This window comes from Eretmochelys imbricata, chromosome 16 (genome assembly GCF_965152235.1).
Source record: "Eretmochelys imbricata isolate rEreImb1 chromosome 16, rEreImb1.hap1, whole genome shotgun sequence".
Lineage (NCBI taxonomy): Eukaryota > Metazoa > Chordata > Testudines > Cheloniidae > Eretmochelys > Eretmochelys imbricata.
In genome coordinates, this window is record NC_135587.1 from 15,023,265 (window position 1) to 15,050,738 (window position 27,474).

Sequence of the window (27,474 nt, forward strand, 5' to 3'; positions counted from 1 at the left end):
CATGGTGGTCATAGGGATTATTAAAGGCTAAGAAGAGCTTGGGTTGGATTGGCCACTTGATTTTTGTATTTGTTAAATGCAAGACAGACAAACACTTGAGTAAGGAAGCCAAGTGAACAAATAAAAAGGTATTCTTGGAACTTCCCCAATGTGGGGAAGGGACAATTTTAGGATAAGTCAGCAATAAACAGAGCTTATAGTGGCAATAAAGGAATAGTCAAGCCCAGAACAGCAACACTGGAAATGTTACCAGACCAGAGTGTGGCTGTATTCTTTATAAACCACACCTGTGGTCTGGGCTAGGGAAACATGGCTTAGAGATAGCCCGTTACTTGTTAATTCAAGTTAGCCTGCCTAGTTCACTTCTATACCAGGATCTACTCCAATGCTAGAAGGGGAGGGGTAGACTGTGCCTTTCCCAAACCCCACACAGAGCAGAGTACAGAACTGAACGCTATTAAGGACATAGCCTACTCCCACAAGCAGACACATTAAACAGTACTAGCACAGCTGGAAAGCTTCACACTGAACTTTAGTTTAAGCTAATAGGGTGGGAGATAAAAAGGAGAAGTGCCATAGAGGATTCAGAGTCGTCTTTAATCTCAAACTTCTTGTGACATCTGAGTAACAATACTGCACAACTCTTAAGTTACATTACCCCACTCAGTACTGTTCACTGCTAGCTGGAAAGTGAAGCAGTATGGAACCCACACAAGATTCTGAGACAGGAGGGCAGACTGGTTGTTTATTGGCAAATAAATGCTGAAAACCAAGAACCCTATATACACAGGTGCTCTGTGCCCTATTACATTAGGATGGTCACAAAGCAGTCAAGGAAGAGTGCAAAAGATCAATGGATAAACAAGCAAGTCAGTGTCTGTCTAGACACACCAGGGAGGGGTAGTGAACAAAGATCTTGGTGCAGTTGAATGCTTCTACACAGGGTTTGAGCTGCTAAAGCAATTTTATTTTGCCATCTAAATCCCTTAGCTGTTGAGCTCATCACCTCATAGGGAGAGCTTTCAGACCAAGGTGTTTTTATTACTTCATCCATTTTCCTCCTCGCTATTTGTGATGGTTCAAGTTATAAGGGCACCCTGGACAACAAAATGGGAAGGAGGGATGAGAAAGCAGAACCAATTACTACCTCTTGGCATATGAAGTAGTAAGAGGCTCATTGTGAATATACAAAGTGTAAGGACCCATCCCACATGCTGAGGTAGGATGCGCCAGGTCTGTTCACTACCAGCTGGATGGGACAAGAGAGCATTTAAATTAATCTCATTGTTAAGACAGACTAGCAGGCTAAACCCCACCCCCCACAAAGCAGGCCTGGGAAAAAAAACCCAAGAAGAGTAGTGATCATGAACACAGGGAGCAAAAGCTTTTTTAAAGGCTTGTAAATTCAGTCCATGCCCAATTGCTTGAGGAAATGCAAGCAAGATGCACATTCCCTTGCACTGAAAGGTGGTTTAGTTCTTGCAGTACTGGCCTTGGGTCATTAGATTAGTGAAACTGGAAGAAAGTTTAACTAGTCCTTCTGTGCCAGGCAGCAGCCATCAAACACCATTATAGTAGCCCTGCTTGGCATTAAAGCCCTGCTTTATTGTTCCTCCATGGGTCATGGAGTGCTTTGGATGGGGAATTGTGTTCTCTTACAGAGACATGCAATCCAAATACAGCAATATTCCATACAGCGCCTCATGGCCTTGGCCTCTGTTCTTGTTAGAGCATGCCAGTGTTAGCATTTTGAAGGAGACCCAGTGCCTCTGCCCCATTGGAATGCATACAATGATGTGGGCCAAGCAAGGAGTACCCTGGTAAAGAGCCTCCGAGAAGACAAAGGGAGGGAGGGAAGACAGGCATGAAGATGCTGAATGCAAAAAAGAAAATAGTTTTGGTCTCAAACACCACAAGCAGCTTTTGAGGAAGAAGAGACAGGGCTGGTTCCTGGAAAGCCACCACAGTTAACACAAGCAGGGCAGGGGAAAGGGATCAGTAGAGGGAATCCCCACACACCACATGACCCTTACAACTAATCCTCAAAGCAGGCTGTGTGGACAGTTAAAATGAATTTAGCTCCAGGGGCCTTAAAAGGTGAAGTGACCCTTCCTCCCCCTCTGACCAGCTAGTCATCTCTTCCTAATTCCCATGTTAGTTGTGAGTTGACCCTGAAGAGAGCAATGGTCTCATGAAGGAATTGGCATTAAAAATGCCAGGACATGGAGGGTTGCATTTTGCTTGTAGATTCTCCCTCCTGGCAGCATTTAACTGAGCAGTTCTAAGTAGGTGACAGGAACTTTGCCCTTCTGGTTGCCCCTCTCCCCTATGAGCCAATCTGGATCCATCCCTGGCAGGCTGTACACTGTGATCATCTGGGAGAGAAAAGAGAACTACATGAAATCTCATGCCTCAGATGGAGCCAAGAATAGAATTAGGTTTGAGATTTATTTTATTGCCTGCAGTACCCCATCTAGTTCCCCCTAGTGTTTCCCAGCATCTCTAGTCCTTTCCCCAAAGCCCACTTTGAGTTAGTCCCACTAGTAGACAGACTCTTGCCTGGGAATTCCCCAAGGACCTTTCAGTGGCTTTCAAGTTTGTATGTTTAGTCATGGCAGGACTTTAAGCACACTTGTGTCAGGCCACAGCACTGCGCTCAGATGTTCCCCCTCACTGATGGCAGAAGGGAGTTCAGAGACACTGCCATGAAATTGCTTAAAACTTCAGCCTGCTCTGAACTATTAATGTCTTCCCAGGACTTTTCTACCCATCCAGTGGTTGAGGACTGGACCATTCAGTCCTCAGCACCAGAGAGGTGAAGAACAAGTGAGTGGCCTTTTTATCTAACCCCTGGGCTTGGTTAGGTGAGACAAGGCAGCTGAAGGAATTCTTTGGGTAACATTCAGGCCTTAGTGCATTAATGGCAAGAGACTTCAGTGGGATCAAAAGGAAGCAGCAGGGGTGTACCCATGGGGTTGACCTATGGCATTGCAGAATTTGGACCCATTCTCCTCTCCACTACTGTCATTCTACTAATTGCAGTAGGAATTAGTCCCAATTTACACTGGTGTAAATGAGAAGCCAAGCTCACTTACTAGCCCCACTAGTGAAATGGCAGGGGAGTCTCTAGTCCCAGCACCAAGGGCCTTGCCAAGCCCTTATCCAGCACTGCTGTGCAGCAGTGCCAGACAGAGTGCAAGTAGCTGAGAGTTCAAGGGCAGATACCAACCTCATCTGCTAATAGCGCCAGCTCACTGCTGTCAGCTGCTTCATAATCATAGAGAACTCTGGCCTTCCGGGTCCCGCTGGCTGGAGGCTTGACATCATTCAGGTTCAGTGCCCCCTCAACAGCTGTGGCAGGGTTAGGTGCCCTGCCTACAGTGGGCACAACAGGAATGGTGGCAGCAACAGTGGGGGGAGAGGTGGTAGCTGGGGGAGGCGATGTGGACTCTGCATTGCCCACAAATGTACCTGGAAACCTTAGTAAGAGGAAAAGGCAAGTTAGTGAGGCTCCAGCATTGCACAAGAGAGGTAGCCTGTTGGTTCATGATTCTGACTAGGAAACTGCTCCCTAAGGGGGTTCTAAGCCATCAGCCAGGGTAACTAGAGATTCAGAAAGGACATGCAGAACTTTCTGTTGAGCGTCCAATCAAGCAGCTCTGTTTGTTTCTCTAATATCACATTACACAAAATGTGCTCGATCGTAGCTTATGGGGACAGTCTTGTCACTGAGTCACTTTGGAGAGCAGTGTTAAGGTTTACAAGAGTAAAACAGATGGTTCTCCAGTCCGCACTGCCAATGTGCCTGAGTCCTCAGCAGCAGCACTGCCCATCCTCCCCCTTAGGAGGCTCAGCAGAAGCCACCCCCAGAGGGACTGACTGAAAACGTCACAATAGTTTTAACCTAAGACAGATTGGAGTAGATTTTTTGTGGTGAAAGGGTAAAGCGAGGTAGTGTAGCCAAGCAGCTAGAGCACTGGACCAGCACTCGGGAGAACTGGGCTCCACCAGTGGCTTACTGTGCAACCCTGGCCAAGTTACTTGGTCTTGGCTCATTTGTCTTCCACTTTCTCCACCTAGATTGTAGTCTTGTGTGCAGGCAGCACCAGCACAATGCCCCCGACCCCCAAATCTTAGCTGGGGCCTCTAGGCTCTACTGTACTAGATCATCAGTAGTGGGTTAGTTGAATAAGGTTGTGGATCCCACACACCCATTAAAGTTCAACTGCACCCATGGCTGGTCATGTGTAACATGCCATTAAACTGTGCTGTTAAAGTGTTAGAGAGCACAGAATTAATTTAGCTTCTCTGCCAAAAATAGCAGCTCTGATGTAACAAATCAGAAGTACTGTCCTAAACTGATGTGTCAATAGAAGAGGCTTTAGAACTGATTAATTAAAAACAGTAATAAATCAGGACCAGATGGCATTCACCAAAGAGTTCAAGGAACTCAAATATGAAATTGCAGAACTACTAACTGTAGTAAGCAACCTATCACTGAAATCAGTCTCTGTACCAAATGATTGGAAGCTAACTAATGCAACACCAATTTTTTTTTTTAAATAAGGGCTCCAGAGGAGATCCTGGCAATTGCAGGCCGGTGAGCCTAACTTCAGTACCAAGCAAATTGGCAGAATTAGACAAACATGACTTGTCAGGGAAGAGTCACAGCTTTGGGGAGGCATGACTTCCCTTTACAAATCTATTAGAATTCTCTGAGGGAGTCAACAAGCACATGGATGCAGGTGATCCAATCACTACAACGTACTTTGACCTCCAGAAAGCCTTTGACAAGGTCCCTCACCAAAGGCTCTTAAGGAAACTAAGGCTATGACTACACTACATCTTAAATTGACAAATTAAGACTCAGGGATGTGCATTAGCCACCCCCCAGTGATAATTTATGCTGATGTAAGCACCAGTGCGGACAGCCCTATGTTAGGGGATATATTCTCCCACCAATATAGCTACTGCCACTTGTGTGGGCTGGAGTAATTAAGCTGTCAGGAGAGCTCTCCCATCAGTGTAGAGTGGCTACACTAAAGAGCTTACAGTGGTGCAGCTCATCAATGCAGCTATGTCACTGTAAGCTCCCTAGCATAGCCAGAGCCTAAGTAGCCATGGGATAAGAGGGAAGGTCCTCTCATGGATCAGTAACTGGTTGAATAATAGGAAACAGAGGGTATGAATAAATGGTCAGTTTTCACAATGGAGGAAGATTAACATTGGGGTTCCCCCCCCAACCCCCAGGATCTGTACTGGGACCTGGGCTGTTCAACATATAAGTGATCTGGAAAATGGGGGTGAACAGTGAAATGGCAGTGTGCGCTGACAAATTATTCAAAATAGTGAAGTCCAAAGCAGATGGCAAGGGTCTCAAAACTGGGTGGATGGGCAACAAAATGGCAAATTAAATTAAAAAAGGCACACTGGAAAGAATTACATCTATACATACAGAATAATGGATCAAAAAGCTAAAAAGTAGGTTAGGAACTACTAGGAAAGAACAGGAGACAAGACAGAAAATATCATGCCACTATATAAATTCATGGTGCACTCACACCTGACTATTATGTCTAGTCCTGGTTTCCCCATCCAAAAAAGGGGATCATGGAACTGGAAAGGTTCAGAGAAGGGCAACAAATGTTATTCAAGGGTATGGAATGGCTTCTGAATGAGGATACTAAAAGTATTAGAGCTGTTCATCTTAGAGTGCCAACTCTCTGGGGGAAGGGGAAGATTATTGAAATTATAAAATGATTCACAGTACAAAAAACAGGGGTCACCTAATTTAATAGGCAGCACATTTAATGCAAACAAGAGGAAGTACTTTTCCTGCACAATGCACAACTTACCTGTTGAATGCATTGCCATGGGATGTTGTGATGGTCAAAAGTATAACTGGGCTCAAAAAAATAAGATGGATAAGTTCATGGAGGATAGGTCCATCAATGGCTATTAGCCAAGATGGTCAATAATACAGCCACATGCTTGGGGCAGCCCTAAACCTCTGACTACCAGAAATCAGGAATGGGTCATTTCATGATCATCCTGTTCTGTATGCTCCTTCTGAAGCTCTGGGATTGGCCACTGTCAGACAGGAGACTGGGCAAGATGGACCATGGTATGACCCAGTACAGCAGCTCTTACATTCATGCTCAGTGCAAGACCAAGTCATGTTCAGCACCATTTCAGTTAGATGCTCTTGGTGCCTGTGTGTACTAACAGCTATTCCAGAATCCACAGTTAATACATGATTAACATGAACAGAAGATGAAGAGCTTTCCTGATTGTATCATCTAGGGCATCTTACTTACATTTCTCCTCTGGAGCTGCAGGCATGGAAAGGAAAGCAAATTGCAGTCATTCTGCAGCAACAGACCACCTGGTCAAGTCAGACTGCATTGGCAATTAGCCAAGGAATACCCCCCACCCCCACCCCACAGCCAGCTCTCGAGCACAGTACATGCAGCATATGGAAGCTCACTCTATGGGTACAGAAGTTAGACTTCAGTGGAAAACAGTTCCACTTGCGATCCAAAAAGCTATTAATTCAATGTGGCTGCAAGTTGCTTATAGATCCATTTAGAAAGGTGAATCCTGAAATTAAACACATAATAAAACCACCTCAATCCCTTTGGGCCTAGGCAGCATGATCAGGATTCCCCATTACAAAGGTTGCTCAGAGGAGCTCTCTCAGAAATAAAGCTTTAAGGGCCTGATTTTTAAACCTAACCTCAGGTTTGTGTGTGGGTGCAGAGATGGAGAACACTGAGAGACCAGGAAATGATGCCTCAAAGGCAAGGCGGCCTCATCCCATACCTGCCCAGCTGCTTCTGCAGGTCCAGCATGTACTGGTAGCCCTGAGCATAGTAGGTAGTCTGAGATTCTACAAACTCATGGAGACAGCGAAGGTGATTCACCTGAAGGGAGAAGACAGATTGTCAGCTGGTTTGTTTGTTATCTGGAGCTAAGGTGCAGCAGCACAGAGGGAACCCCTCCCTACAGACAGGCATTTCCAGTATAGGGAAGTGGCAGCAGAGATGCATGGACAGCGTTTAAGATTTGATCAAGAGGTGTTTTTGAACCGAGGCTTCCATCTAAGAGTTTGGGACTCTGTAGGAACAAGTGGATGGGGTCTCTTCAACTGGAGCCAGTGCCTTGTGCTCTAGCCAACTGAGCACAGGGTTAGGAGCCCAGCTAGTTAGTCCCCACAGCTCAAGTTACTCCCTCTAGATAATAGGAAGAGCCAGGCTTCTCCACCTTGGCGAAGTGCATTGACACCTGCAGAGCTGTATGTGCCAGGTAGAATTTGGTTATTTTTCTAGCACAATGTACAGGGCTCATTATACCCCTGCCTTGAGCACTCCAGGTTTGCACTAAGGCCTCAGTTTACCCCATGAACTTGGGCATCACATTTGGTTTCTCTTCCTCCCAACCCTCTTCAGAAAGGCTCAGCATCATCACAGTATCCTTCTAGAAGGACACTATAGGTCATTAGTCTCAGACCACTTGCCCCTTGGGAACTCACATGTGTGCTGCTGATCCCCTCCAGCAGGAGGCGTGTCACTTCTGCCTGCCGATCAAAGTCAGTCTGGGCCACCCGGAGCTCATGTTCTGCCTGCAAGACAATAAAAGAGCATGAGGTGTTTCCTGGGCTGCAGAGAGGAAGGCTGAGTCCAGCTTCCTCTCTCTCCTGGAACTACCTGGACACCAGCTATAGACCCTTCCTGTCACCCAAAGGACAGAAGTAGGGATACATTTACAGGTGGCTACTGATCGAACGCCTCCTTTTGTGGAGCCTGACATCAGATGCATTGATCCTGCCATGCAGTGGTGCAGAGCACCCCTGGACTCCCTGGGAGCTGTGTTTGCTCAGAACTCTAAACACCTGGCTTATGGCAGTGGTGGGACTGGGCTTCCAAGAATCAATGGCCACTCTTGAAAGCTAGGTCCCAAGCCTCCAGCAGAGCCTGCAATGTATGTTTATAGCCCATCACTTGCAAGATCAGGCCTTCCCCAGGACAGCAGCAACCTGGAGGCCATGGAGACTAATCCATGATGAGAAGGAGAGCAGGTGGTGTAACCCTCCCACCCCACTGAAGTCAGAGCATGGGCAGGCCTTATGGATCTTGAAGCATCCAGAGGGCCAGTCCTCCACTAACCCCCCCACCCCATTGTCTATGGTAGAAGGGCTCCACTTGGAATTGGACAGCCAGTGCCCCTCCATGGAGAGGGTCGCTATGTGGAAGGGCACCTGGCAGTTCAGCATTCCCATGGGAGTTGGCAGGGGATATGGCCGCTGAGAGAATCTCTCAAAGGTCTGCTCCTTCTGCCCCCAACCTAAGCCTAGAGAACCACAGGGATGGAGAGGTTTCCACAGCCCAGCTGGGAGGAGTGTCTTACCCTAAAATTGCTCAAGAACTGCGGGGGGAAGTGTTTAATGGGTAACTAAGAATTTAACACTATTCAGACTCCAGAGGCTTCTAGGGAGCTGTTCTGAGATCATGTTAGCACAAGATCAGGCCCAAGAATGTCAGCTACAAGACAACCCTGCAGCAGAGGCACTGGGAGGAAACACCCCACTCACCAGCACTGCTGCCCATGTGGGAGGAGAGACTGTACAATTAGAAGAGGGCTTTAAATGTAAAGGCCAAAGCCCTGCCAGGTAGAGTGATTAATATGCAAAATCAGAGCCATAATTGGCCTTGCAGACAGCGCACTTACAAATTAATGGGTGGTTTGCAATGCAGGAACCATGCCCAAACAGATATTGCGAAAATAGCATTCAGTGCAATTAGAGCAGGCAGAGGGTTTGTTTTGGGGCTGGGTTGAGGGGAGGACATACCCTGATAGGAGAGAAGTGGAGCATGCTAGCAAAGAACATGTGTAGTCTCACCCAGGAAGAGTCTTGTGTGAACCTCAACAGTGCTACCTGGGCCATGGCTTGAGGACATAGGGAAATTGACCAGAATAGCTCTATGCTTACACTATTTTGGAACAGACCCACTCCCCAACCCCACCCCGGAGTAAGTGTCCGCACAGGATATTGCAGGATAGTTATGCTGGTCAGTCTCTTAGTCAAGCCCTTAGTAGGTTTTTAATAGCTTGAGGCTGGAGCTCAGTGTTTCTTAGGGTGGGTCACCACCTCCAAAAGTCCAGTGTTTATACATGCAAATCAAGCTTGGTTTTAAAGCAGAGAGATTGCTGTGGCCCACTGCCGTGGAGCCAATGTTACTCTCTAGCACAGGGGTTCTCAAACTGGGGGTCAAGGTTATTACATGGGGGGTTTGTGAGCTGTCAGCCTCCACCCCAAACAATGGTGTTAAATATGTAAAAGTGTTTACTTTATAAGGGGGGTCCACACGCACAGGCTTGCTGTGTGACCTGTACAAAAGTCTGAGAACCACTAGCACAATGTTGGTTAGAGTACTCCAACACTCTTTAAAGACTGGTCTCTAGTTTAAGCCAACCCAACTGAACAGCTTCTTGCATCCTCTGTGAAAGGAGATTTAAGGGAAAAAAAATTAGATTTCGGGGAGCACCAGCAGTGGTGTATTGTGCACCTGCAGTGAGACCTTCGGGGAAACAGTTGGCTATAGACAGCTGAGCATTCTGCCAGGCAACCCTGGCTCCATTCCCATTGGGCAGAGCCAGGGATTTCATTGGCAGGCAGAGGTGAAGCATCATGCCACACAAGCCACAGGGTTTGCTCTCACACCCAGCAATTGCTGCCAGCAAGTGGGGCTTGGGGGGGGGTCTTTTCCCCATCCAAGATCTGGGGATGTCTTGGGGACATCCTGAACTGGCTCCCACACCAGCATGTTTGCCTAGAGATCTGAGGAACATTAAGAGTTCTATCATACAGGGAAAGTTAGGGGGCTAGTAGCTAGTTCATATTTTGGTGCTAAACATGACCAGTTACATGTGTCTAATGGAAGAGGCCAGTGGCCCTGATTTGCACCACACCTGGCACCAAGGAATTAACACTCCTCCTGCACAATTCTACCAATGCATTTCAGCCCTAACCAGCTTGTTCCATCTGCTCTCTAGAGAATGCAATCATAGCACGCCAGGCTCCCTGGCCATTTGGGGATCTGGACACCTTCACTAGGTATTAGGTTAAAGATGCAGAGATACACAAGAGCACTCGATGTCAAGAGATGACGTATCACCACTTTAGATACCTGCCTAGAACATCAGAAGGTCTGTGACCATGCTCATATCTCTAATCAGCACCCTACCATTCTGAGGCCCTATACAAGAACGTCGATACCCAAGTATGTGCGGTCACATACCTGCTGCATCTCTGCCTTTTTAGAGTGTGCATTTCTGCTGCTGAATATGCAAAAGGAGCAGCTCTGGTTTATTATCCTGGCTTGGGGGGTGTGTGTATGTGTCTCCTATGCAGGACCATCTTTACTCTGAGCCAGAGTATTTCCCCTCACTTTTCTATGCCAGACCAAAAACTTTTCATAAGGGCCGTCTAGGGTGTTTGCGGGAATTCCTTCCTCTTGGTTACTTCAGTCTAGACTCAAAGCTCCTCGTCAGACTCAATTCCTCCAGAACAAATAGAAGAGATGGCTCTTAATTGTGCATGTATATTGAGGTGGGAGGAGTTTGTGCTGCAGGAAAAGAGCTGAAATTATAGTGCAGTGGCTCAGCTGCTAGCATGGCAGCCCAGGGAGCACCCAAGACTGCCTTATATTATTTACACAGGGAGCCTAACTTTTCCAAAGGCAAATGGGCAGGTCCTGGAGATTTGCAGATGTGGTCAAATTGCTTCCTCTCCAGTCCTACTAGCAGTAGAGTTAGCTGTTATAGTTTTCTTCATCACCTCACCACTTAACCCCAGTGGGAGGCACCCAGGGGACAGAGCTAACATCTCTGCTTTCAGCCTGCAGAGAGCAGACAGACACCCTTGATCAAGCACCCCCCTCCACATTTGGAGGAAGAAATCTGCAGTATGTGTGTTCTGCCTCCCTTCCCACTCATTAACATTTCCAGCACCTTTTTTGCCTGTGTACTTACTTTTTCCACCTCGTCGCTCCAGAGCTGGTGGGGCCACAGAGCAACAGGAAAGGAGATCAGTGTTGGAGACTTCAAGAAGCACTCGGCAACAACAGCAATTGGTGGGGATACTTCACAGATGCAGCAGGCTACCTCCAGGAACAAGCCAGCCCTTCACCCAGCAGCAGCAGGCAGCCTTCTGCCCCAGACAGGACACCTTCCTCAAGGAGCCCATTTTGCACTCCTTCCTACCTCCCCCGACCCATATCCTCAAACTCAGGAGATGTCTACACATGGAAGATAGCCAGGACTCAATGTGTTGAATTGATACCCCACTTTATTCTGGATTAATTTCTTGTGTGGATGCTCTTATTGCAGAGAATCTCTCAGACTACATTAAACTAGAACAATTTAACAAGACTAGCTATTCCAGAATGACTCCTCATGTACCCAAGTCTCAATCTGACCCTCTGTGAGAGGAATCCTTGTAGTCGTCATGTACAGCACCTAGCACAATGGGGCTCCTAGACAGGGAGTGGGCTTCTACAACACAAGTATGAAATAAGCTCTGGACAGAACAGAATGCAAGAGCTGGGATGGGCAGAGGTGGAGGGATGGATAGAGTGAAAAATCTCTGAACAGCAAGGTCAGAATAGCTCAACAATGCAATGATCTGCACCCCTGAAGCTAAGGTGGGGCAGGAGTTGAAGGAGAGATTCTTCCAGAATGCTGGTGGGAGTGGTGGGGCATGGTGTAAAACTGAGCAAGGTCTGCAGTGAGACAGGGCTAGTGCAGACAATTCACCATGGCCTGAGGGGGGCATGTGCAGCCAAGTGAGTGGTTGTGACAGTTTAAAGGAGTCCCTCACCTCACTGATCCATAGCTTGGGAGAACAGAAAAAGCTACATGGAATCCAGGCTGGTCCAAGGTTCTGGCTAGTTCAAAGCATTCCATGGGGTGGGGGGCAGATATGGGTGTTAAGATAAGCTTGTCCTTCATAGGAGGAAGGCAACATTGAACCCCAGCTCCCCTTCCCAGGCCTGCTGGAGCTTGCAGCTTTGCCTCTGTCAGAGGAAGACTCCTGCCAGGAGTGGGTGAGCCTCATCTCCCATCCTCCCCACTAACTCCTGGGGTAGGGTAGCATAGTCAGCTGCTCTCTGGGATCTGGCTTGGAGGTATGAAACATAACAGTCAACAAAAACACAAAAACACACAGCAAAAGGAGAGGGAAGAGACCAGGCAGAAAAACATTGATCTACCCCAGAGGGTCCTTGGCCTTGTCTTTTCCCATGAGGAGGAGTTTCCTGCTCCAGCACAGCCACACACATAATTACTATTGACTAATGGGGGGAGGGTGATACCAAGGAAGCTGAGACAAGAACTGCAGCAAGCTGGGAGAAGGGTCTAGTGGCCTGGAAGCCAGAAGTCTGAGCTCCAGCATGGTAAAGCCTGAAATACTGAACTGGGACCTAGCTCTGAGTACTCCCTACCTAGGAGGGTGACTGAACTGGGGCTGGGGCATGGAAGACCAGTGTGTAAGGACTCCAAAAAACGGGACCCCAGGAGGGGAATTTTGGGGTTACTCATGGACTGAGTTCAGGGGACCTAATGAGAGGAGAAATTGGCAGCAGCTGGCCTTATTGGGATGTAATACACTCCTCCTGGCACTTGCTTAAGCTTGGCCACCCATAGCATTATCTTGATGTAGAGGAATTTGTAAGTTACTTTTGTAGCTACACTGTATGCTGTCACCACTTAGCATTTCCTGGTCAAAAAGTCCCAAATCCTCCTGATGCAGAAGTGAAGGCCCTTTTACAGAAAGGCTTGGGCTAGATTGGCATTTCCAGCAGTAGAGGGCCTATGATACAAAGATAACAGTTTTGAATCTATCCAGTAGAAGGTAGTGGTACACACATACTAGCCATCTCACAATAATACCCTGCATTGAAAGCCAGAGCTGTTTGTGGACAGTGATAGAGAGACTCCAGAAATTTGACAGCTCCATAGGGCTCTAGTGCCCTGTTCTAGCATTCCAGTCTCAGCACACAGGTTTGTCCATTGCTTTAAGTATGTGCTCTCCCTCCCTCCTAACCCTATGTATTTAGTGCACTAGTCACCAGTGTTCATCTTTAATCCAGCTTTGCCCTGCCTAAACCAACCCCACACTTGGGAGAAAAAAAATCAAGCCCAATTCTCTCATCCCAACCTCAGCAGCCATAGAAGACAGTGGGTGGGCAGGGCAAGAGTCCATGTGTGGACCTCATGCAGGCTGTTAAAGCAACACAGGGAAGACTAGCAAACACTCTTTAAAAGGCTTCTATCAAGAGGCAGTAGATGGAAATCCCACTCTAGTACACATACATTTGTTTAGCCTTGTGGAGCACACATCTTCTGCCTCATGAGGTTTCCACGAGCACCAGCCCTCCCTTCTACAGGGTTTAGGTGGAGATCCCCTACCTAATGGGAAGGGTTATTCTAAGCAGGAATTCACAGGTTAATATTCTCATTCTCCTCAAATCTGTCCAGCCAGAAACAGCTACTTCCTCAGCAGAGGCAGTGACAGACTCTCAGATTCATGCTGCTCTTAGTAGGGAAGGTCTGACCTCTCCACCCCACCCATATACTACCAAAGTGTACCACTGCCCTTCACCAGATAGAATCTGTGCCATTTGCTCAAGGTTTTGAGGAGCCCAACTGGCTGAGCTTGTGAAGTTATCCAATTAGGACCCTGCACTTCTCTGGAGCATAAGAGAGTTCCAAGCAGGTGTGTGGCTGTAGGCAGTCATGCATTTCAAAATGCCTCAGCAAGGCACCAGATCCCTCCAGTGCCATCATGGGCAATGAGTGGCACAGGGCTGATAAGAGACCAGGAGAGGCAGAATGCAGTGCTACCTTACCTCTCTACCCCCTCCCACATGAAGGGAGACAGCTCAGCTGTTTCAGCAGAAAAACGCCAACTGACATTCTCAGAAGCCTAGCTGGAGCCCAAGGAATGCTCCTTAGGGCTATACAATAGGTTTTCCTTAGAGCCTGTCCTAGGAGTACAGAGCATGGTAGGAGTGGCCAAACCAGCATCCTCCAAGAAGGGAGACCTGATCCATTGGAGTGCAGATTATTCTGCAGTCTGAGAGCAAGGGAGAAGGGCTGCTCCTTAGCTCCTACACTTCAGCTCAGGACACAGCTGAGAGACTAGGGTAGGGCAGCCTAAGAGTTAAGAATTTTCCCTAGGCACATCCCTCTGGAGGATCAGATGGGATGAGGTCATCCAGGACCATTGTATGCCTCTTCTCTCCCACAAATAAAGCCATAGACTTCTGAAGTCTGAGTCCAGCTCTGTCCAAGTTGCATCTGGCTTGCCCAGAATGTCTGCAGTTTAGAGTCATGAGAAGCTGGGAACACGCTGACTCATTTGCTCATGCACAAAAACAAGCCTGTTACCTTCTGGAGACAACAACAATCCCTCCCTCCAGAGAGGAGGAGGGAGAAACAAAAGCAAGATTAGCTGCTACAACTGCAGGAGTGAAAGGGTTAACATCAGGTCACAAACAGCAGAGGTACATGGGAATTCAGCCTAGAAAAGAAGCAGAGTGACAGCCCGAAGAGTTCCTTCCCCACTGGGATGCCAGGCCCTTTGGGATGGATGCTGGTATTCCAAGCTGGCTAGAGAAACCTCCACAGCTACTAAGGTGGCCTTGTCCTCACTGGGCAGGGAAGCTCAATTAGCATCTCTCCAGCTAGCCAGGGTGGACTAAGCCTTCCTAGAGGTACCACCAGTATCCCTGCTCAGTGCAGGCAGGGGCCAAGGTGGTACTTCCTCTCCATCCACCTTCTAGTTGCAGAATAAAATGTCACAAGCACTTGTGAATGCACAGAACAAGCAGCCAGAGCCCTATCACCGCTACAAGCACTTCATGGAATAGAGACACTTGCCAACCAACTCACTGGGTTAGGAGTGGTTATGGGCAAGGCCCATGTACAATTCCACTATTAATAGGCAAATCCTAAAGAAAAATCCTGTAAGAGGAGTTTGGATTTGACATAGTACAGAGTTTACAACCAAGCCTTCTATTACTTCAATTCCCAAGGCACGCTAGTCTCAGAATTGGTCTTTTAAAGGGATTGACCTGCTCATTGCAGAGCTAGTTCTGTGCAGTGCTGAGCATGTTGTGGATAAGTCAATGGAGTTACATCAGAGAGGAGTTTGACCTGAGCTTTGAGGTGGGGAAGAATTCTATGGGCCAAATGCCATGATTAGGCATTAGGTATTGCAAGCCAAATCTGAAGTTGGAGTCTAATCTCTGGCTGTAAGTCATGGAAATCTATAAGACATGGATAGGTTGCGTCTTCCAAGAGCCTTGGCTTCTCAAGTCTATGGTCTGCAGAAGCACAGGGCATGCTCCAATATTTTGGTCTGATCAGAGATGCCAAAATGCTAGTAAGGAGCTAGTTCTGTTTTGCCCTCTGCTCTCCAGTACCCAAATTGGTAATCACAATACCTCCATTGTGATTAAAAGTCTCACCCTTCACCAAGGGAGCCAGAGCTGTGAATTGATTAGAAGTGCCACTCTAGAGGAGAAAGGAGAAATCTGCAGCAATTGCTCACTCAGTCTCTTCCATAAGAGATTCTTAACAGGATATAGTTACTGAATTGGCCTATTGGAAACAATGTTGTACCAGCATCATGATCTAAAAAGGTCAGGGCAGATTCCCTGTGATACCAACACTGATGTTTCAGCCCAGGCACTTCTCCCCAGTTTGGGTATTGCATATTTAATATGCTGAATTAACAGCAGCTAACTCACTCCCATGGGGCTGTGGTTTGCTTATGCATTGGGCTTCCCCGTTTGGTGCCTATGCAACCTGTCTTCCAGCCTCCCAGTCCTAGGTCACTCTAAGGCTGATGGGGCATCAGTGTTGTTTCACAAGTGGTTCAGAAAGCAAGACAGTCACCAAGTTTTCAACATTTTAACAAAAGATTGGATATCGTGCAATGGGGAGCCTTGAGCAAAGCGCTGGACACTGACGGTTCAGCCACACTTGATGCAACATGCTAGAGAGGCAGTGGGCAACTCATCCACTCCCAGCACAACTCTATGTTGTCATCTAGCCACCAAGATCTCCCACCAGCCAGGGACTCCTGATGTGGGGGAACCAAAGCAGTGGGAAAGTTTTGAGGCCATTTCTCTTCCACTTCTAACAAAGTTAAAGGCCTTGTACTGTTGGCCTGCCATCTCTTGTACCACAGGTAGTAAACAAGCATTAGGAGTGGGATTGTAGGATTACCCCTTGCTTGATCAATTTAACTAGAAGCCTCCTGAACTTCAGCATGCTGGTGGCAGTCCTGATCTGGTCAGGGAGCCACATACACTATACTCCACCAGGGCAGCAACCCTGCATTAGCACCCAATAGACTATTCCATCCATGTGGGGGACGGGGGAAGCCAGCTCACAAAGGACTATATTCCTCCCTCTCCAGTTCCTGCAAGTGGAACCAAAACACTGGTAAAGGATTCCCAGTTTGGGTTGGGAAAGAACAAAGAGGGCCAGTAAATACTTGGCTGCCAGTCACTGACTATCTCCACCCACAACTTTCTGCCTTTGCCATCAAGGTTTATCTGCAGCACATCTCTGCTCCCACCACTAAGGGCAACAGTCAGGTATGAAGAAAGGAAGGAATCCTGGGCAGCCCATTTCACATTAAAATGTTGAAAACAGCATAATGCTGGGTCAGAGTTGAAATCGGGTTGGGAGAAACCAAGGTAAGAGCGTAGATGTCTAGAAGAGGAGGTGATCTTACCGCTGATGCGCTGGCGGAGAGAATGTAATTACGAGGTCTAGTCTCCTGAAAGTCAGGTACAGCCTAGGGAAGGGGGGAATAGAGTTTCATATACAAGTCACACAGAAGAGTCCATGGAAATCAGTCCTCCCAATGAATGGGAAAAAGGGCTGGCAGTGCCCTGGACATTAGCTCCTAAAATAGTGGCAGACACATTGAGGTCTCCTAGAAGGTAGTGGGGTGTGAGGTAGCCTGACAACTGTGTGTTTGCTGCAAGGAAGAGATCATGAAAAACTTCCAGCTGAATGGAGGGCCTTGCCTACACCAGAATCATCTGTCAATTAAGTGAGCAGTTCCAGATCCATTTACACCAACAAGTTAAACCAGAGTCTGAGTGCTTTGAGCCTAGCCCTAGACATGAAGGCCATTTGTTCCTTGTCTGGCTGACTAATGTGGGAGGATTTTAAACAGTCTTAGCTAGACCCAGAGTGAAGACTCAAAACAATTCCAAGCCCAGTGTATACAGGGCCTTAGCTTCTCTTGTACTGACTCCAAGGTTCCTTCTCACCTACAACCTATGGATCTCACATGTTACAAAGGATGAATATGCAGCTAGTTCAGTCACAGAATGGGGTATGAGGAAACTTATAACTGGGCAGAGTCTGCTCTAGTGTCCTGCATTATGTTCATGAGGAAGTGCACTTACTCTACCCATGATACTGTTAGCATGCACCATGTGGAGACACTGCCTCACCTACCAGCTCCATTCCCTCCAGGGTCTATTTCTGCCAGAGGCACCAAACCTCTTCATTGTGCTCACATCTCTGGTATTAGCACCTTAAGACCCATGCTTTTAGTGGAAAGGAAGGAGATACAAATCACTCCTCCACCACCACATCAAAACCTCTTAAGAATCCCACCTTCATTGTGCACAGGAGCATATCTGGTCCATCGCCTTGTTGGCGGAAGACTCTATTCAGTAGCATTTGCAGACTCTACCTGTACTTTATGGAAGTGGGTGGGGAGACTAACCAAGCCATCTTTGGCCATAGCTGGACCCCTGCTACTGAGGCAGTAGGACAGGAAGGTTAAATGGCAGATTCTTCCCTTGTGGGAATGTGGAACATGGCCAAGAGATGACCATTGCATGCCCTAGTTACCATGTTCTCATTAGCCACTTCATCATAGAGCAGCTGTAGTTTAGATTGGGGTGGAAGGCACAATTTATCTAAGACTATATTAAACTGAAGGCCATAACAAGAGCAGCTGGCTCTAATGGATTGAGTGATGTCAGTTACTCTAGTGTGAGCTCCTCAATTTCTGATTTGCACAAGCATAACAGATCAGAATATGGCCCAGCAAGTTTTGATCATGCAGCAAGCCGGTGTGCGACAGTCATATGATCCAGCATTTCTAACCCCAGCTAGATCTCTATAATTTTCCGGGCCGAGTACATGCTACCCATACTAATCTTTTTACTGCACACCCAGCTTGACTCACATGAATTGGCCCAATTTGCTCCAATTAGCAGCACCACTGAGCAGATTCACAACTCCATGAGATGCGAGGGCCCAATTCCATACACAAGAGGATGCAGCCAGCCTCTCATCAATAAGGGATTTTACCTCATGGGTTTTATGGGGGTGAGAAGAGAATAACCTAAGCTGAAATGGGAGGGGGGGAACAATTAAAAAACCAAAAAGAAATGCATTTGCCGATGAGGTGTTCCTGAGTAGGGCACAGCTGACCAAATCCACACTCCCACTGGCCAGATGTGGAAGTTAAGAGGTGCTCTCTCCAGAAGACCAAGATTCTTATGCCTCAGTTTTCTGGGTAAAGAAGCTAAGTTGAAAAGATGTCCCCCCACCCTCCATGGCCATCCCTTTGGCTCCAGGATAGCTTCCTTGGACTCCCAGAACTGGTCTTGTAGCACATGGTATGGAGGAGTCAAGCAGCTATCATACCTGTGCACACTGGCAGGGTTCATTTGCAAGCAGTGATCAAAAGGGAACATGAAGACTGGATGAATACACCTCTCCTCCCCCCCCCAATCCCAATGTTGTGGTGGGGAAAAAAAAGCAGGTAGAACCCTGAAGCTTAAGAAGGGACAGTACAGCACTGCAGACCAAGTTCAGCCACCACCCATCATTGTCTAACTTTCACATCCTTCTTTCCCCAAGGAGGGAGACTTCTCCTCCAACCCCACACCCAACATGGAGCCAGAGGTAAGAGCCACAGTAATGTTTGTACATGGGCCCCAGCCTCCTTTGAACACTGCTTGCAAAAGGCTTTAATGGAAACTGACTGCACACTCCTGGAGGGGCTGTAGAGAACCAGGAGGTTTCCATTGTTTTTTGGGCACCCTTTTGTCAGGCAGCCACAAGCCCAGACTGCTGCCGGACACAGGAGTGGAGTGGTTTTTAAATGGGAGAGGGACAATGAGAGGCACTAAGGAAAGAAGTCACAGCACTATTAACACAGTTAATACTCACATCTCCCTCACACTGAGCAAAATTACAGAAAAACAAAACAAAGGTTAGTGAACAAAAACACCATCAACATCAAAGACAAAGCAAGAACCCCACAAAGGTTAGAGGGGACACAAGCTAACCCACGAGACAGAACAGCAACTCACTGATTTGGGGATACCAGCTTCAGAGGTTCAGCACCAAGAGAAATCAAAAGCCAAGGGGAACAAAGTTGACATGCACAAGATCTGCACTATCTGGAGGGGGACATTAGCATGAAGTTGGGAGGGACAGGAGTTACCCAGGAAAGGTAGGACACTAATGGAGGGGGTTGTTTCTGACAGTGGATTTCAGGTCAGGTTTTAAACATGTTAACCAACATGATTGCACTAGAACCAATTGCTAGTTCACGTACATTTAAAACCAGACTAGAATCCAGAGCCAATATATCCCATGTTGGCACTTTCTGTCCATCTGCTACAAGGGCCTTGCACACAATAGTGACAGCCACAATAAGAAAGCACAGAACCCTCCCCATAGCTCTACTGAGTCCAGGTAATCAGTCTCCATAAACTGGGCTGGATAAGAGGATTCTTAACTATGCTGGTATCCAAGGTGGCCACCTGGGTCAGGATTGCTCATCTACATTAGATGACTAGTTACGTTTCCAGGAAGCAGGGTTATGCATGAGCATCTGCATTTCTAGGGTTGAGGGTACTTGGGACTCAAGCTCAATATCCCAGCGACAAGGTTTGTGATCTCCTGTAACATGGTTTGTTGTAGCTGCAGCACTTAAGGGCCAGATGCCTGACCAAAAGTCACCCTACCAGAGCCTGGCTTACTGCTACACACCAGCAGAGCCCTGGACAAAGCCTAAGCCAAAGCCTTTTAGGGCACTGAGCTATGAGTCATTGTCCAGAACTTGTGCTGCCTGTACAACTGAAGAGAAGAGGAAAAGTCTAATTCTGCTCCAAGAGAACAAGGCAGGAAAAGAGAAGGGGTTAGCATTTGCTGACTATTAATCAAGTGCCATTTCCAGAATAGCCTGGGGCATGATAAGCTGGATGGGGTGTGAGTAGAAGGATGGGGAAGTGGTACAGACTTTCCACCACACTCCTATCTGAATTTGGACCCATACCAGTATTCACTATTTACCTCTCTTTGAAACCAAGATCATGTTCCTCACCCCACCCCCTGCATGTCTACACATGGGGAAATTGGTGTTTCTGAAAATTGTATATCTGGGAGAACAAGAGTCACCTTAAGTGGAAGCGGGGAGACGGAGAGCAAGTTTTCATGCAATCTCAGTTATTCCATGAACCACAGGCTCAGTGACTAAACAATCTGCAGAGCAAGGGGAGCTGGCTTCTCTTAGGGTATTGATAGCCTCAGGACTAAAGGGTGTGTGCAAAACCACCTTACCCAGCAGGCTACAGAGCACATGCATTCTCAGATGTTAGAACTGGGACAGACCTGTTGACTGAAGGCCTTTGATATTACCATAGCTACCCATGCTCCTCAGTTAGATGAGGCCACACAACAGGAACCAATGCTGGAAAGAGGGAAGGAAAAGTCCCTGGGACACAAGTCATCTGGGACATGTGGAGAAGCCAAATCAAACCTAGCTGCATTGATGGCTGGCATGATGGGTCAGGCCAGGACACCCATTCTGGTATTTTGTAGCAGGAAAGCCAGACTGGGTGACAAGGATTTCAGCTTGTTCTGACTGTGGCCATTAGTTCACTGGGTAGAGCTTGAAGCCTCACTGCAAGACTGAAGGCTTGAAGTTGTGTGTGGGGCATATCCATGTGTCCACTTTTAACTTTGGCTCTACTGCAGATCTGTTGATCAGAATATTCTGAGGGGCCACCTACAGCTGCATCTGCACTAGCTTTTCCTTCCCATTTCCCCAACATGGGGCTACTGCTTGGCCTGTTCTAGCAAAGAGCATTGGTGTAGCCAGCACCCTGGTGTTTTAGCCATTGTGTGACCCAGGTGCAGGCACAGGCATCTGGTCAGAAGAACATTTGTTGGAAATTCTCTCCAATTGCTTCCATAGTTCTGTCTGAGTTCAGGAGTCAGAACAAGGCTCCCTGCACTCCAGTGACTGGACCTGGAGTTTGAGTGGTATTTGTCAAGCCCTGCCTTTCTGTTTCTGTAACTAGAGATTCTTGAACTAAGAAAATTTACCAGCTAATTCCCAAGCCAGAGTGCAGCAACCAGCCTGTGGGTTTTTTTTGCAGCTAGACTAGCAGTGCCAAGAGAGACTGGGCGCAGTCTCATCAGCAAGCGAAGCAGACATGACTTTGGAAGCCAAGGGAGCAGCTATCAAGAGGCGCAAGTACAGTCACTTTCCTGACTGTGTGCTTCACATGCTCCTTATTGGTGGAGCCCAGGGCAGGCTAGAACTTGCAGGTGGAACACTGCTTAGTTTTGAGCCCTCGTTTGAGATTCCAGGACTCCTGCAGGCTCCCAGTGAAATTTATAGTTAACCCCCACCTCCCCAGTGCTTTCAGTTGATTTTCTAGGGAAGAAGCCCCAGATTCAGCTTGGAGTCCCTATTTTCTGACTGGAATTTTACAAGCCTTCTGACAGGACAGTGTCTCTGGTTACTGGCACAAGCTTCACCAAGATCAGACTGGGTTGCTTAGCGGCAATCCCTCAGAACAGCTGGGAACCTGTGTCAGCTAATCAGACAGCAGGGTTTCTCAAGGACCAGATTAGACACTCACCATTGCCAAAGCTCCCCAGCAAGGCTGTGCCCATGAACCACTATGTCCCCTGCAGACAACAGGTGCTGTACAGCCAGCGCCTCTCACCATGCTGAGTTATTCTCTTCCCCCATTTGTGGGGAAGTCACCCATACCCCTACCAGATGCAGTACTGATGACAAAGCAGGCAGTATAGACCAACTCTGGGCCATGAGAGCACTTGGCACTCCTTCTCACATGAGAGCCAAGCCCTGTGTGCAGAAAGGAGGAAAGGATTTATGGGAGAAGTTACCGATGCTTTTGCCTCAGCAGCCTTGGCTTTCTTCAATCTGGCCTTGCAGGCATCCAGATCCAGACGGCGGTTCTCCAGGATCCTCCTCTCTTTCTAGGAAAGGAGCAGAGGGACAAATAAGGAACAAGCTGCTTAGAAATTATCTTTCCTGCCTATGAGACTGAGAAGCCACCTAGAAATCAAGCTGATTTGTTTGGCAGCAAGAGGGAGTAACAGCAGATGCACTGGCACCATTGGTAGGAGCTCTGGATAAGGATAAAGGACCAACCTTCAGGAGTGAGAAGCAGCTTCTGGTCTGGCCAGCCTGGCTATAAAGGGTTAATTTATTGTCCTATCATCCCCACAAGGGAGACAAGTAGCCCCATTCCTCCCTCCCCACACACAAATGAGGGAAGCTAGTGGGAGAACTGGGATTAGAACTCCAGAGTTTGTAGCTCTTATTCCCCTGCCCTGACAGGGTTGTTAGAGGGTTGGAGGGGGTGGGGGGAGTCCCCTGGCCTTGTTTTCACCCCTCTCCCCAGTTTCCTGAAAGGGAAGAATGAATGTAGAGTCACAGGTGGGTGGACACTGGTAGTTCCCACCCCATTAGTCAGCTCCCCCTTCCTCTCCTACTCACAGAGATAGTTCGCCAGTCCCCTTCCAGGAAGTTGCGCAGAGGATTCAGGAAGTTGATGGAGGCAGAGTGCATAAACTCACGTTCGGCTCCCCCCAGGCGCTTTTGGGTCTCTCCAACCTTGAGTAGGGTCTTCCCTGCAAGTTGCCAGAGCCCAGATGGGAGAGGCATTAGCTTCAGCAGGTATCGGGTTAACACTATGCCTTAGCCTTATCCTAGTTGCCCAGCATGTTTAGGTTAGGATGCTCTCACACAGTACATTGTTCAGATGTGTACACTGTGGATCAGCTGTGCTAGCTAGCACCTAGACCAGGTGGTTATGGCTCACTGCTTGCTGACAGCAAGCCAATCCTAGCCTAGCCAAGGAGGGGGCAGAATGTTCAGTCAGTGCTATGCTAACACAGTCCACCCTTTGTTTGAAGCATCTCTCTACCATTGGCTCTTGCTGCAGCTTTGATATCTGCCTGCTGATGCACTTACTCCACTGCAGTCTTTAGTATCAGGCCTGCCCAGGAGCATGTGAGGCAGCCCACAATCTTTAGTAAGGGTATTATGGGACAGATTATTATAGCCCTGGGTGTATTTCATGGATGCACAAAAACAGAGCATCATCTAATTAAGAGGCACCAGAGCAGATAAACAAGCTGATGGGGTCTGATCAGGGCAATGCTGGCTGGCTGTGGGTACAATTACAATGGCTCTGGCCGCAACAGGATGTGCTATGGAGCAAGCTATTGATTTAGAAGGCAATAAAACCCAGAGCTCACTGTGAGCTGTCACAGCTGAAAGTTAGAAGGGAAAGTCAATGTTTGATTTCAGAGTCTATCCACCTAAGAAGCAGTTGGGTCCCTCTAGTAGGCTTAGGGTTCTCTGTTGGCTTTGAGAGGCAGAAAGGTGTTATTGTGTGTTTTGACATTAGCCTGTCAGAACTTCTAGCTAAGGCTACAGGATAGCAAATGCCAAAATGCAGAGTTTGAGTCAGTATCCCCAACTCCCACAAAAGAAAAAAAACAGCTTTTTAAAAGAACTGTGCATGGTTCCCTTTAGGGTTTGAGCCTTTAAAGTTTATAGTTTCAAGCTTTCTAGCCCTCATGGCTGTGAAGAGGTTTTCAATTGTAAAAGTGAAAATGAATATTCTGTAAAGCCTCTGCCAGAAGTAAAGTACTACTATCTGCAGCCATTGTCATATCCTTAGACATTTCACCTTCCAACTACTCACTGTTCAAACACAGTAGTACTATCTGCAGCTACTGCCCTGCATTTACTGCATCCTGCCAGGACATGCCAACTCCAGTAGCTACCCTGGTAAGTCTCCACACTCCCTCTCCACCCTATCAGGTAACCATTCAGTTGAGAAGTAATATGGGGAACTCACTGGTTCCCAGCCACTCTCCTCTCTGAAAGAAGTTTGAGGCAGAGCTAGAAATTAGATCTTCCTACTGCAAAAGGAGAGGCCCTTACCACTTAGGCTAAAGGAGATTCCATTAGCAATATAAGGTCCATGATACTCAGTTCAGCTATTCCAGCTATGTGGAAGCCAGTGCCCCACAGTGGCCTGCTTGCCTCCTTTTAACTAAAAGTATGGGGGGGGGTAGGGAGAGTGTCTAAACCCAGCACTAAGGAGGAGACACACATTACTCAAAGCACAAGTTAGAAAGTGAAGGGCTGGGGGCGTAGGTTGGAGGGAGAGAGCCAATAATAAAATTTGAGCCATCAGAATAGATTGCAAGTAGGACTCACTGCAACTTTAAATGCCATCTTAAAGATGGTCTTTAGACACCACCTGTAAAATGCTGCTGCTCCAGGGAGCTGCAGCTCATTTCCAGCATATGGAGATCTCTGGCTCCAGAGAGGAGAGTAGATTTACTTAGAGACTTTGCTCCCAGCATTAAACCTTATGGAGGGGAACTTGTGCCAATTTGTCTGTATTTTCCCATCTGTTAATTGGCTCCCTAGCCCCTGAGCAACAAGAAAGCAAATGTTGACCAGATAACTATACGGAGGAGGAGGAAAAGAGCAAAGGCTGAAGGAAAAAAAAATAGTTTGTTCAGTGGAGCCAAGGAGAATTAGACATGGCTTGAACCAGTTACTGGTCCTCTCTTCAATTCAGAAGTCTGGTAATGGCCCAATAGAGTCAGTCAGATTGGAGATCAAGTTCTTAATACTATGGATAGGGAAAGCAACCCTTTGGGTCACATGACTACTATTAGGGAAGTGAATGGAGCAAACAGATTCACTTGCATTATCACAGCCCTTCAGATACCTTTGGCCCTGTGTAATATGCATGGCAAAGCTGCTGGAACATGCATTTAGTTACAAGGTATTCACTCTGAAAAGCGAATTTCTAGAACCATTGGCTTTTCCTGTGGATTCTGCCACTCCTTTCTTATTGCCTATAAAGGAACTAGAACATTAGCAGCTGATCTGGCCCAATACCACTGCTGTGGCACCTCGGATGTAGCAACTTGAACCCAGTTGTGTTTAGGTGGGGGAACAGACTGAAGCCAAAGCAAGAGCTTCTGTGGATAAGAGCTTCATCCCAATATAGAAATAAAAGCAGCTGTGCACAATCACCATCTGAAGTGCTACAACAAACCCAGCTTATCCACATTGTATAATGTGTTCCATGTGAGTAGTATCCAAAATTCTTTCATTTGAGAGTTTATCACCAAGAACCTATCAGCATGTCAACATTCCAGTTTGGTTCTTGCTTACACAAAAGTGTATTAGATGGTACACAGTAACACCATAAGCTTTCCCCAGAAGCCTGCCAGCATTAACTGGCATTGGAAAACAGGAGGCATCAGGTCTCATATCTTTGGGCTGGGTGGGGAGGAGAGAATAATTTTAGGAACTCCAGTAGATTTGTAAGGACTGAACCAAGCACATAAGATGTTGCCCACTTGCCAATGCCATGTAACTCACCATATGGAGTCCCTGGCCCAAAGTCATTGGCTGCCTCCACCATGTACTGGGCCAGCAGCTCCCCATTGGTAACACGAGATGGCACCTTCCGGTCTAGTTTCTCATAAAGGAATTCTTCCACTCTGACACCTGGAATGAGAGTGCCCCAGGCTGTCACAAAAGCAACTAGGGAGAGCGGAGAGGGAAATGCTCCCACCCACAGAGCCCTCACATGACAATAGCCAGTATAGGAGGCCACCATGCTTGAGACATAAGTGTGAGTACAGGGAGAAAGAGGGAGGTCAGTTCTCATTTCTTGCCCTCTTCAGAATCCACTGGGCAGGTTAAGGCTACTGAATGCCAACCAGATATTGACATACTCCAGCTTTCTGCCCATCCCTGGGGATGATGGTTGTGTCTTTGCAAGCACCACTCTCACATTTCCCCTGGTAGATCTGATTCAGCAGAGATCAACTAGCTGTTGGGAATTTCTATTAACTCCATTGCTGCTGTGCCAGTTAGAGCACCAGCACTGTGCAAACTTGCCACAGAATCAGTGCTTACTAGGGTTTGGCTGCAGCAACACCTCAGTCTGATGCAAGATCTTCTCAGTCCAGTTCTTGGTGCAGTCCGCCTTGGCCAGAAGGTTTTCAAAGTGGGCATCTAGTTCAGTCTTCTCAGCCTGGCCCAGCTTCTCCTCTGTGAACTGCAGAAGCAGGGGAGGGAGGTAGAAGACATTAGGTCTGCTCCACTGAAGCCAGGGAGCTAAGCCATTTAAAGAGGTTTTGTGAGACCTGCCACATCTAGCAGGTTAGACATTCCCCTAAAGGAATGTTCAGGGAATGAGCCCATTAAAATCCTCCTCATTACAATTCTAATGCTTTTTTTGTCCGTAGATCTCCAAGAACCTTACAGATGAGGGCAAGTATCATTGTGTACAGTCAGCATGGTAGAGAGCATTGCCATTGCTGAGTGACTGGTGGAAGAGCTAAAAATAGAACCTGGTCTGACCTGCATTCAGGACTAGCCTACCTCCCTTTAGGAATAAATTATTAAAATCCAAATTAATTGGAGGCTAGAGTCTAATCAGACTGTTTCACAGTTCACATGTGAAGTACTAGATAGTTTGTGCCACAGATATCCCATTCCTTTATGCAGAATTATTAATGCGCTCCAAATTTAGGGCCCACTTCTGCAACATGCAGGCTTCCCTCAACTCCCACTAATACTGAGTGCCTTGCAGAGTTAAGCACTAAGTTTTCAGCATGGGGGAGAAGGTTGAGAGAGTCTCATCTCCAGAGTTTACCAGCCAACGTTCCCAAACGTGGAAACTTTCTTACTGAGGTTCTACTACACAGAATAGTCTAATTTTATGACCAGGGAACTCACTTGCCATATTCCACATGCTGCTTCAGTGCAGCATCCCACCCCAGCTCCTTTGCCCAGACATTATTCTGGGCAGCTAATAAACCCTTCAGGGCAGGGGCCCGGGGAGAACTCTCAGCCTAGAGCAAGGGTTCTCAGACTTTTGTACTGGTGATGCCTTTCACACAGCAAGTGTGTACACTTGAGCTATTCTCTCCCCATCCCCACCTGGAGGACACATGAGCCCCAGTTTTTAATATAAAAGCCTAGAGGTAAGCAACTTCTTACTCTATTCCATTCCCAGCTCTGCCTCCATTTTTATGTTTACCCACTTC

The 27,474-nt window shown here is 47.4% G+C and overlaps 1 protein-coding gene across 4 annotated transcripts in view; it reads right to left on the minus strand.

Annotated features, from left to right (window-relative positions):
• Window positions 1–578: 578 nt before the first annotated feature.
• The window catches only part of SH3GLB2 (SH3 domain containing GRB2 like, endophilin B2), a 39,947-nt gene continuing 13,051 nt past the window's right edge, over window positions 579–27,474 (minus strand). Inside the window, exons 2-12 of one of the 4 annotated variants that reach the window (XM_077835731.1) lie at window positions 26,339–26,480; window positions 25,796–25,924; window positions 22,874–23,007; window positions 22,258–22,350; window positions 16,808–16,870; window positions 13,809–13,830; window positions 11,032–11,090; window positions 7,532–7,621; window positions 6,823–6,923; window positions 3,230–3,479; window positions 579–2,375 (exon numbers count right to left, since the gene is read on the minus strand). In XM_077835731.1, coding sequence (XP_077691857.1) covers window positions 2,268–2,375; window positions 3,230–3,479; window positions 6,823–6,923; window positions 7,532–7,621; window positions 11,032–11,090; window positions 13,809–13,830; window positions 16,808–16,870; window positions 22,258–22,350; window positions 22,874–23,007; window positions 25,796–25,924; window positions 26,339–26,480 — 1,191 coding nt within the window. In that variant the 3' untranslated portion in view covers window positions 579–2,267. The remainder of the gene's footprint in view (window positions 2,376–3,229; window positions 3,480–6,822; window positions 6,924–7,531; window positions 7,622–11,031; window positions 11,091–13,808; window positions 13,831–16,807; window positions 16,871–22,257; window positions 22,351–22,873; window positions 23,008–25,795; window positions 25,925–26,338; window positions 26,481–27,474) is intronic. The other 3 variants (XM_077835728.1, XM_077835729.1, XM_077835730.1) reach the window with 3 other exon arrangements.